The sequence below is a fragment of the Ochlerotatus camptorhynchus genome, unplaced genomic scaffold, assembly GCF_037179485.1.
Source record: "Ochlerotatus camptorhynchus isolate MF236.1 unplaced genomic scaffold, CSIRO-AGI_Acam_v1.1 ptg000406l, whole genome shotgun sequence".
Taxonomy (NCBI): domain Eukaryota; kingdom Metazoa; phylum Arthropoda; class Insecta; order Diptera; family Culicidae; genus Ochlerotatus; species Ochlerotatus camptorhynchus.
Genome location: NW_027040892.1, coordinates 3780731 through 3792756, shown reverse-complemented (window position 1 = coordinate 3792756; position 12026 = coordinate 3780731). Strand labels below are relative to the sequence as shown.

At 40.1% G+C, this 12026-nt stretch overlaps 1 protein-coding gene across 1 annotated transcript; it reads right to left on the bottom strand.

The window, feature by feature from the left end:
• Positions 1-9120: 9120 nt before the first annotated feature.
• Positions 9121-11455, bottom strand: LOC135710924 (aldehyde dehydrogenase, dimeric NADP-preferring-like). The gene is made up of 2 exons (XM_065233629.1): positions 9918-11455; positions 9121-9496 (listed from the first exon to the last, which is right to left on the bottom strand). The coding sequence occupies exons 1-2, from the start codon at positions 11299-11301 to the stop codon at positions 9396-9398; spliced, it is 1485 nt and encodes a 494-aa protein (XP_065089701.1). The 5' UTR covers positions 11302-11455; the 3' UTR covers positions 9121-9395.
• Between the last annotated feature and the right edge of the window lie 571 nt (positions 11456-12026).

The following is a 12026-nucleotide window of genomic DNA, read 5'->3' as shown; positions in this document are numbered from 1 at the left end:
TTACTAAGAAAGACAAGGTACTCTCTGGGAGTTTTTCGATGAGGATATAGAAAATTCCATCATCACCTGGAGCTTTCATATTTTGAAACTTTTTAGTTATAGACCTTACTTTGTCCAAATCAGTCCCCCAGGAATCATCAAAAATATTTTCCCTAGAGAAAATATTCAGATAATCCCGAGTAACCTAATTCACAATAGGACAAGTAAGACCCAAACTGAAATTATGCGAACTCTAAAATTGTTTAGCAAGTTTCTGAGCTTATTCCGAATTTGTGATCAAATTTTTACCACCTTCCTTAAGCGCTGAAATAGGCTTTTGAATTGGCTTCTCAAAATTTTTGAGATTTTCCAAAAGGGTTTGGAACTCGGGTCTAATTTCGAAACAATATCTTCAAAAGTTTTGTTAATCTAGGCTTTTTAATTTGTTTTTGAAAATCCCACCAGATACCTTTCATGGCAGGATCGCGTGTTCTTTGATATTGCCTCCTATGGACATTTTTCAGACGGATCAAGAGCTGAAGATCACCGTCTTTTATAATTGAATCGAATTTAACCTCGCATTTTGGGACTGAGGCAGCTTTTTCTACAACTATAGAAGTAGTCAGAGATTCAAGAGCATAATTAATTTCATCTCTGGATTGCAAAGGAATGTTTAGATCGAAGCTATATTCCATAAATGTTCGATATTGCTCCCAATCAGCTCTATGGTAATTGAAAGTAGAGTTGTTGGGATTAGAAATTATTTCTTGCGATATTGCAAAAGTTACTGGAAGGTGATCAGAACCGAAGTCAGCATGGGTAACCAATTGGCTACAAAGTTGACATGAATCAGTTAAGACCACATCAATAGTTGAGGGATTTCTTGCAGAAAAAAGCATGTTGGGCTGTTTGGATATTGAATAGTGTAATAACCTGCAGAACAATCATCAAACAGAATATTACCATTGGAATTGCTTTGAGCATTATTCCATGAGCGGTATTTTGCATTAAAATCACCAATAATGAAGCATTTAGACCTATGACGGGTAAGTTTCTAAAGGTCACCCTTGAGAAAATTCTTTTGCAGGCCTACGCATTGGAATGGCAAATAGGCGGCTATAAACGTAAGTTTTCCTAATTTTGTTTGGACATTAACTCCCAAAGTTTCAAAAACTTTGGTTTCAAATGAAGAAAAAATTTAATGTTTGATGCGTCTATGAACATTGATGGCAACGCCACCACCGGCTCCATCATGACGATCATTTCGATAAATGAAATAATTTGCGTCCCTTTTAACCTTATGGTCAGGTTTAAGGAACATTTCAGTTATAACGGCAATATGCACGTTATGAACTATCAAAAAGTTAAATAGCACGTCTTCATTATCTTTAAGAAATCGAGCATTCAAATTTAATATATTTAATGATTTAAAATCCATTACTAAATTTCAAAGTAATGACAATATTTTTCCCAATTTCGACTCCAGTTTGAATAGCATTAAACATGGAGTTAGTTTTCAGCACATCTGTAAATTTCTGTAAGAATTCCATTTTATCAAAATTTCCGTTAGTATTATGTTGGCAAGAAAAGCAGCATAGGTAGCTCCATTAACTCGCTGAACATTGTTAGCAGTGAGGGGAATAGGTACAGATGAAAAATTTGAAGCAGGGTGATGTTTGTACCTGCGGGTACGAATGTGGAATTTGTTCCTCGCTGACCGTTGTTAACAGCAGAGGAATTTGTACCTGGTCGGAAACATGGAGCGTTTCCTACCTGTCGCTTAGAACGAGATTGTAGGATCGCTTTGCGAGCCTTACATTCCCAAAAATTGGATTTGTGGTTTTCACCACAATTTGAACATTTAAATTTTTAGGTTCTTCCAAGAGAGGAATCACCATAATTCATACATTTAGCTGGCATGTAGCAATTTTTGATTCCATCACCCCATCCCTGGCACATAAGGCACTAGGTGAGGTTTTGGAAATTTCCTCCAGTCTTCCTGAAGTGTTCCCGCTTTACTCAGACATGGGGCATAAAGCTAGCTTTTTCTTAGGTCTTAAGGTTGTTTAGTTCACTAGTCTTGAAGTGAACTAAATAAAAGTGATCAGAAATCCCGTTGCGTTAATCACCAGTACGGGATTTCATTTTCATTTTGATTACTTGGACAGGCTCAACAGGCAACAACAAGTAATTTAGTCAATTTATCTTTGATCTGATCCAGGGATTCAACACTGGGTAGACAAGTTCAAGACAACCTTGAACGGACGTTCAGTTTTGGTGTCGTAAGTAGAAAATGTGTGTTGCTTTTCAGTTAGGTACTTCAGAAGACGTTTGAATCCATCCAAGATTTTAGTCAATACATGACATTCACCCCGACGGCCAATTTGAAGTGAAAATTTCAATTGAACGAAGGTCAAAAGTTCCGTGCGAAGAGCATTGAAATTGAAAGTGGTTACCACAATAGGGAGAACTTTTTCCTTTCTGGCATTAAACCGGGAATGTTTAATGGAATTTATCCTGAATGATGGATCATTCTCACAATCCGTGATCCTATCAAATTGATTGCTCAATTGAATTCATCAGCAGGGGGATCAAGCGATTGCCTTTTTCTTTTGAGCTAAGGTGTCATGACTACAGAATCAAGTTTCTCCAAATCGACTTCCAAGAAGATTACTTTAAGAATCCGAAGGATCGAACATAAATTTTCGAAATCGTTATCCAAGCGGGTAGGGTTCAAACATGGATCGAAGAAGAATAAGCGTCAAACATGGTAGCAGTTTTACAGGTTGAGCACTGAAAAGTGCTGTTTAAATTTGTTGTAGCTTTAGGTAGCAGTAATACTTCCTTCATCAAAAAGCAAATAGATTCGCACAGCAAGAGAGCACGATGCGGACTCGATTTTGATTATAACTTTTAGAACGCTTGAAAACCACGATAAATTTACAATGCTACTTGAGAGTATGTCCCATGTATTAGGAGTTTCTGATAAATGAAAATTCATCGATTTTTTTAAATCTTTCATGGTCTAGCCAAAACAACCTTACAACTACAGCTGAAGACGTATTGGGGAACATTCATAAATGATGTAGCATATTAAAAAAAACTATCCTGATGAATGTGGGCGTCTTAGAGGAATACCTGTATAAAGAGAGAGATAGAGAGAAGGATTAGTAATTTCCATTTAATTCCACTACCTTATTTGCTTATCCTTGACAGATACGCGTAGTTCGTCTAAAATGTGCAGACTTCTTGAGTGTCTTGTAATAATATCGCATTTTACCGAACATATATTAACACAGGAACATTTTCACTTAAAAGCTAGGTAAACTTAAATTTAATTTCCTGTAGAAGCAGGTACTCCGCTGCTTACTCGTTGATGTGACCTAGGTAGTAACTTGAAAAGCCATGTGTGTCCGTCTCCTTGATCCCTGTTGAGTAAAGTTGAATTCCGTTGTTTGTTGATATCGAGACTCTGCAACACCCAGTTTCCATGGTGTAGATACGATTCGTAAAATCGTGATGTCCTCCGTCGATAGTTGGTGGTCCTCTGTGAAGATGTGCAACCTTTGATTTGAAATCATATCTTAGGCCTTTTTCCTCTTGCTTTTTGGCTGAATCAACCTAAACAATATGTTCTTCAAATCTAGTTGCTAAAGCTCTCTTGGTTTGTCCTACGTATACTTCGTTACAATAATTACAGCTTATTTTATATACAGCTGCTTTACCTAAAACATTAACTGGGTCATTAGTGGATCCTAACAACGATTTCAACTGGTTATGCCTACTGGTGAAAACTAAATCTAATCCGAATTGTTTTAACTGTGGTCTTAGTTTACAAGTAATATCTTGATCAAATGGAACGGACACTCGTTTCAAGGGTTCAGGTGCTGCGGTGAGGGTTGTAAATAATCTCCTTTGTAGAATTATCGCTTTTTTATCAATGATTGCCTGGATTGTGGTCTCCTTGTATCCGTCCGAACCATATTTCTCCATGCTGCATCCTCTCGTTGCGTTAATGGTCAGTTCTCCAAATGGTTGATCGCATCTTTGACCGGTACGCTGGGAAAAAGAGCTGTGGCGTCGGAAAATACCATAATCTCGTCCTCGTTGATGTCTCCTGAAGATTGTAGTTGCTGGGTGAACTCCTGGGTGTTACTAACTGCTTTACTCTGGAACTGATTCGGCATACTCTGGAACTCCGTGACTAGCCACTTCACTAGTTTGTGGGTGGGGGAACTAACTGCAGACACGATCTCTCTCATTTCATTTCCCGATTTGAGAACTTTGGGGAGACCTTTTATCCTGGATAGAATGGGATTGGATTCCCGTAAACGGCCTGCTCCATCTCCTAATATTGATTTGCACTCCTTCAGTGCTTAAAAAAAATCTAGAACTCTCCGCCAACTTCGTAGCGTAATTTGCTATACCTGATACATGGTATGGCCAGTCACAACTTCTGAAATCCTCCCTCCCCCTCAACTGCTACGCCATATGTTGATGGTCCCTTGCCTATAAAATTATACATTACCGAAAACCTCCGTTGATTTATATATCCCATGCTCATGCACTGTTTTCAACTATCAGCTATCAATCAATAATGAGAAGAGATGTGAAGAAATGTGAAACAATATGAGCAAGTGTGATAAAACGTGGCAAAATGCTGAACATTATGGAATTTCTGATTTTTTTTTCCTTTGTACAACTATTTATACGGGAACATAAGTTACACTATTGAATTCAAGAGGTGACACCAATTACCAGAGAGTGCCATCGGCCAACCATGCAAATTGCACTAATTGCCTCCCCTCGTCTATTCGCGAAGTAACGCCTCCAAAGAAGAATTACATTTTCCCTAGTCAGCGGAAACCAAAGCCGTTGGCAGGTTGTGAACCAAATGACAAGAGGCTCCATCCACTGCACGTTGTACGAGGAGATAAATACTTTGACTTTCCAGATGGGACTGATGGCCTTTGTTACACTTTGGGGAGTACAGTGCTGCTGCACATGACCAAGCCCTCGGGGGGGTTGTCTCGCAAATTGTATTGTTTGCATTGTTCTGCTGTTTCGGTGGGTTTATGATTTATATCTACGTGGAGACAAATTTCAGCTCTGCGGTAAAATTGTCAGCTGTGACTAGAACCTAACCCGAACATTTGTCAATGGTGAGTCAGGAAGACTTTTCAACACGTATCTTTATGCTTGGAATTTATAAGTTCTAAAAGGTTTTTACGACTGCTGAGCATGAATTCATCATAAGAAACGTTTCAATTAATCCACACTTGATGTCACCCCACCACGCGCAAGCAATCAAATGGAACTTTCTATGACATTCACAGTAATAACAGTTTTATTGGCACTTAAGTGTTACCTTCTCCACTTTAGGGAACTGAAGGCACTATTTATAATGCTAGTTGGAGCACACAGCGTCAAACGACACACGTTTATTAAAAGCACTCGCTGTAAAACTATTAACGTAAGCTCGAATTTATGTGTTAATAATTTATCATCATAAATTTAAAACGGGACTCCGCCCGAAACTTTCTCCATACATCACATAGCTCAGTTTGCTTCAGGCAGGGCAGGGTTGCTGCTGAAATTGGTAGTGTGGGTGGAGAATAGTTTTGGTCTGAAACGAGAAGTAAACTTACCGCTCGTGGATAAGCGTTTCCCACAGCCAACGGAGAGCGCTGACGGGTGTTGCTAAACTAGAAGACATTGGATCTTAATTCGCTGGCACTTGGTAGGCAGGGAGGGGTGGTGGTGGGGCGGATTCAGACTGTTTGCTCATTTTCCTCGACTTGAACTTCGTGATACGGCGGTGGAATTCACTGGAAGGAAACAGACAGCTCTACAAGTGGAAGCAGAAAATTTGCAATCCGCTTCCCATCTTGCACTTGCTTAACTCATTCCGTAATTTCATCTGATCCCGATGATGTCGGTTGTGCTCGTGTTCGGTGATAATGTGCGCAAAGACGGTGGATGTTTTATCTTTCTCAAGCTGTTATGAAGAACGGAATTTTGTGCGAAGAAGCTCACAGAATTCCCGGCATCGGAAATAAGGTGGATTAGCATTGGAGCGCATAAGAAAATAAACCTCATGGAAATTCCGACAACCATCCCACCACCTGCTCCTAGAGATCTCGTCGAGACGAAGGAAATGGAAATGTAGAAGCCCTGAGTTTCCAGAAATGGTTGGCGAAAATGCATCTGCGTTGTGTCGGCTTGCCTCTGCTGCTGCTGCTGCTTTTCGCATAAATAAATTATGTGCGATAATTAAACTTAATTATGGAGGAACGTAAGCGCGCACGCTAGAACCCATTTTCGAACCATAAAAGACATTCACGGGTGAAATTTGCTAAACTATTATTACTGCAATTTGTGAGAAAGTTTTTCTTTGGTTTTGCTCCGCAGGAGCTATAAACAAGTTGTTTGGTTTTGCGTGATTTGTGCGAATCTGCTGGAGATTTATGGTAATTATCTGAAATGAAGGAATTTGGCGCGCTTTAATGTCCCTTGGATGAGTGAGAAAAGTCAACTGATTCATCATAAATCATAATTCTTCAAATTGAAGCACCACGTTTTGAACATGCAACTTCGATAAGGAACTCACAATTTAGCACGTGACACCGAACAAAAGCGTCTATCTCTGGCCTTGGTAGTGGATCGTGCCACTTTCAAGTACGATGAACCCTGTGGCGACCGACGACAGAGGTAGATATGTATGTAGATACTTAACAATCCGCGCAAAACCCTTGTCACGCTTACCGCTGCTCGTTCAGACATCAGACAAGGCAATGTTCCTCGTAGTACAACAATATTGCTGGTGGCGAATCAGTCTGTTGTCCACTGTTGCACAGTGGAAGGGACTTTCATGAAAATGGGTTTGATGAGGCTTACCAGTTGAATGGAATTTCAAGCTATTAAATGTTAAGCGTTGAGGCACTAGATCTTGAGACAAACATGTATTGTAAAATATTGTGAATGGTTTTTTTTAATAACTTGTCTGAGTGATATAAGTGGATAGAAACGTCAAAATTCAAACGAAAGAATCCACAAAAATAAAACTGTATAAAAGTCGTTCATAAATCATAAACTAATGAACCATACCAAAAATTTCAGTTGAATTAAAAGCAAACAAAACTGGACCGACAATTTTGATGAGGCGGACAAAAAAAAACAAAATATACAAGACAGATAAGACAAGACTGACAATACAGACAAGACAGACAAGACAGACAAAACAGACGAGACAAACAAGACAGACAAGACAGACAAGACAGACAAGACAGACAAGACAGACAAGACAGACAAGACAGACAAGACAGACCAAAGAGACAAGACAGACCAAACAGACCAAATAGACAAGACCGACAAGACAGACAAGACAGACAAGACACACAAGACAGACAAGACAGACAAGACAGACAAGACAGACAAGACAGACAAGACAGACTAGACAGACAAGACCGACAAGACAGACAAGACAGACCAAACAGACAAGACAGACAAGACTGACAAGACAGACAAGACAGACAAGACAGACAAGACAGACAAGACAGACAAGACAGACAAGACAGACAAGACATACAAGACACACAAGACAGACAAGACAGACAAGACAGACAAGACAGACAAGACAGACAAGACAGACTAGACAGACAAGACCGACAAGACAGACAAGACAGACCAAACAGACAAGACAGACAAGACTGACAAGACATACAAGACAGACAAGACAGACAAGACAGACAAGACAGACAAGACAGACAAGACAGACAAGACAGACAAGACATACAAGACAGACAAGACAGACAAGACAGACAAGACAGACAAGACAGACAAGGCAGACAAGGCAGACAAGGCAAACAGGACAGACCAAACAGACAAGACAGACAAGACAGACAAGACAGACAAGACAGACAAGGCAGACAAGACAGACAAGACAGACAAGACAGACAAGACAGACAAGACAGACAAGACAGACAAGACAGACAATACAGACAATACAGACAAGACAGACAAGACAGACAAGACAGACAAGACAGACAAGACAGACAAGACAGACAAGACAGACAAGACATACAAGACAGACAAGACAGACAAGACAGACAAGACAGACAAGACAGACAAGACAGACAAGACAGACAAGACAGACAAGACAGACAAGACAGACAAGACAGACAAGACAGACAAGACAGACAAGACAGACAAGACAGACAAGACAGACAAGACAGACAAGACAGACAAGACAGACAAGACAGACAAGACAGACAAGACAGACAAGACAGACAAGACAGACAAGACAGACAAGACAGACAAGACAGACAAGACAGACAAGACAGACAAGACAGACAAGACAGACAAGACAGACAAGACAGACAAGACAGACAAGACAGACAAGACAGACAAGACAGACAAGACAGACAAGACAGACAAGACAGACAAGACAGACAAGACAGACAAGACAGACAAGACAGACAAGACAGACAAGACAGACAAGACAGACAAGACAGACAAGACAGACAAGACAGACAAGACAGACAAGACAGACAAGACAGACAAGACAGACAAGACAGACAAGACAGACAAGACAGACAAGACATACAAGACAGACAAGACAGACAAGACAGACAAGACACACAAGATAGACAAGACAGACAAGACATACAAGACAGACAAGACAGACAAGACAGACAAGACAGACAAGACAGACAAGTATTTTTCTTGGAATGTAATAAATTATGAAAATTCAAATGTGGGGTCCTAAACAATACATATTTTGTAGTAGCACCCCAGTATTAAACGAAGTGGCAGATGGAGCGGCTCGAAAACTTTGGTGACGAAGCTGCTATTGTAATTTTTCATTGTACCACTATTCAGTGTACTACTACTAGGCAACACTACTACTACTGGATTTATTTGTATTAACTTGAGAACCATGCTGAGATTATGAAAATTACATTTAACAAATCAGATAACAAATAACATTGAATGTCCCTTCTCAGATTCCGATAGTAGGCCGTTTCTAATTTTTGGAAATTTTTTCCTTTTCTTTTCTTTTCTTACCTCCCAAAATAGGGGTCAAATGCTTAACCTTGTGAAAAGATGCTTCATCGACTAAAGAAAACATTTAAAACTTACTTTAAATACGTCCCATTTGTGAACATTAAAATCATCAAGTATCCGTGCTTAAGTCATCGAAACTGAAAGTACATTTATGTTTAGATTGAAACCTATACCAGTTTGTAAAGTAGCAATTTTTAGTGGGCGCTATCACAAATATTTCATGGAAATGAAACCGAATCCGCTGTAAACGTACACCTGCCGGTTCTAAAGCTTAGTGTTAATAGTTTTGCAGTCTGTTTGTGGTATCGACAGCATACACTGTTTATTTAGTCAAACGTGCGTGCTTAACCTCATTCGTCATCCTTCATTAAAGAGCTCACGATAAGCGTAGTTGCTACTCCGATACCGAACATCAGCACGTATGGCAGGAACTTCATCGATAATCCTTGCCCGAATAAAAATTCACCATACAAAAACAATAGAACCTATTGTTACAATACAATAAAACCTATTGTAGCAACAATAAATGTTATTGTTAAAAACAATAAAAACACAATAGAACTTATTGTTATGTACAATATAATCTATTGTGTATGAGACATTTACAATAGAAAAGGGGAGTTGTTAGTTACCGTAACCATAAAAAAATCTATTTTTTCTCTAAAAAATTTGATCTCATAACAATAAATTTTATTGTTTTTTTATTGTGCAAAATTTTGATTCCATAGAATTTGTTGTAAACCTATTGTGGTGACTATTTGATTATCTGGCCAATACAATAGAGTTACAATAAAATTGATTGTCAACAATAGAATCTATTGTATTTTATTGGTATTTTATTGTAATTGTATGGTTATTTTTATCCGGGTGGCGCTTCTTCAACAGGGCCGTCAGGAAGGATAGCTTGCTATCCGAATATGGTGGATATCGAGAGGAGGCCAGCTTCTCGCTTATCGGATTGAAGTCCTTTGCCAAGCACGACTTTCTGTGGACGAACGTATCGAACGAGTACTTTCCGTGATAGGCACCCATTCCACTTGGTCCAACACCTCCGAACGGTAGTGTTTCAACGGCGTACTGCATGATGGTATCATTGAGGCACATACTGCCCGACCTCGAACCATGAATGAAGAGATCTTGGAGTTTTTTGTCTTGCGTGAAGATGTACATGACAAGAGCGGGTGATCTCGAATTGATAAAATGGATGGCATCGTACGCATTATCAACATTGATGATGGGTAAAATAGGACCAAAAATTTCATCCTGCATTACGGGGTCATCCGGGTTGACATCGACGAGAATCGTTGGAGCTATATATTTCTCCTGGGAGTCTGTTTCTCCACCAATTGCTACATTTGCTCCCTTGATCATGGCACTCAAACGTTGAAAATGTGAGTGGTTGACGATTCGACACAGATCAGGACTGTCCTTTGGATTTGCACCATACCATTCTTTCAGAATGTTTTTAGCCTCTTCCAGGAATTGCTTCTGAACCTGTTTCGTACATAGCAAGTAGTCCGGGGCAATACAGGTCTGTCCGGCATTGATGAACTTGCCCCACAGAATTCGTTTCGTCGCGATTGGAATGTCCGCTGTGCTGTCGATATAGCAGGGACTTTTGCCACCCAACTCCAAGGTGCATGGTGTCAGATTTTCATTGCATGCCTGATGCACGATCCTTCCTACTCGACCGGAACCGGTGTAGAAAACGTAGTCAAACTTCTGTCTCAACAGCTCCGACGTTTCTTTTGCGCCGCCTTCTAGCACACGAAAGCATTCCGAATCGAGATACTTTGGAATCGTCTCGGCAATAAACTTGGATGTCGCTGGTGCCACTTCACTCGGTTTGATGAGAACACAATTTCCCGCTGCTATTGCGGCTGCCACCGGGACCAGGGTCAACTGCAAAGGGTAATTCCATGCGCCAATCACCAGCACCACTCCGTACGGGTCCTTGTAGATGTACACTCCATCCATGATGTTGACCATCGTTTTCCCCGGTTTTTCCAGTTTTATCCATTCCTGAAAGTTATAAATGGTATTGCGAATGTCATTGATGAGGAAATCGATCTCCAAAACGTGTGCCTCCTGTTTGTGCTTTCGCAAGTCGGCTGCAAGTACGTTCACCATTTCTGCCGAGTTCTCCTCATACATGCGCAGCATGTTTTTAAGCTGCTTCTCCCTGAACTCGACATTGCGCGTCTTTCCACTAGCGAAGGTCGTGTGAAGTTGTTGTACCACGTCTGCATAGCTCATTTTGCCGTCTTGATTTTTTCACTGATATCGCCTTGGTTCTAGGGGACAGCTATTACGCCTACTCAGTCACAATCACTTCCAATAATTCACACTGCAGCTCTGCCTCACTATCAGTCTGTCACTTTTTACTTCCTTCAAAGTTCGTTGTTCTCAGCTACAACAACGTTTTAGCTTAAAATCGATATACCCGGCTTGCCGTGTTTGTTGTGATGGATCAATCTGAAGTGAGCAGCGACTAAACACACGTACAAATGACCGCTGCGAACACTAGCTACTGTTCCGACGCGTGCGACAAGTTTGCCTACCGGATTGTACCAGCATTTTCACCAAATGTACTAGAATGTTTTGGTTCTATCTCTTTCACTCTACTCAAAACTGAAATAAATAAAAAAAAATGACAAAATGATGCACTCTTTGCACACTACCAAAGATCACGCACACAAAATCAACTTTGTTCAAATCAAAACAAAAATACTAGCCAATCTGGTGGCTGATGGCACAAGCTTCTAAGAAAATTCTATTACAGCGAACCACAATATTTTAATTGATTTCTTCACCAGTTAGTCGTTTGTCACTTCGTTGGTGTCAGCATAGTCCACAAAGATGCCATGCATGTTGTGGAACTAAACAATTGCTATAAAATACGTTAATTTTTTCAGTAGTTCCATCATAAGTTTTAAATTAGGTCTCTGAAGCAGAGACGAGGGTGAAGTTTGTTATTGAAT

Coding starts and splice junctions, on each gene's coding strand:
- LOC135710924 (XM_065233629.1), bottom strand. CDS start 11,301: ATGAGCTATGCAGACGTGGTACAACAACTTCACACGACCTTCGCTAGT. Junction 9,497..9,917: donor GACGGCCCTGTTGAAGAAGC/GCCACCCGGATA, acceptor AATTTTTATTCG/GGCAAGGATTATCGATGAAG.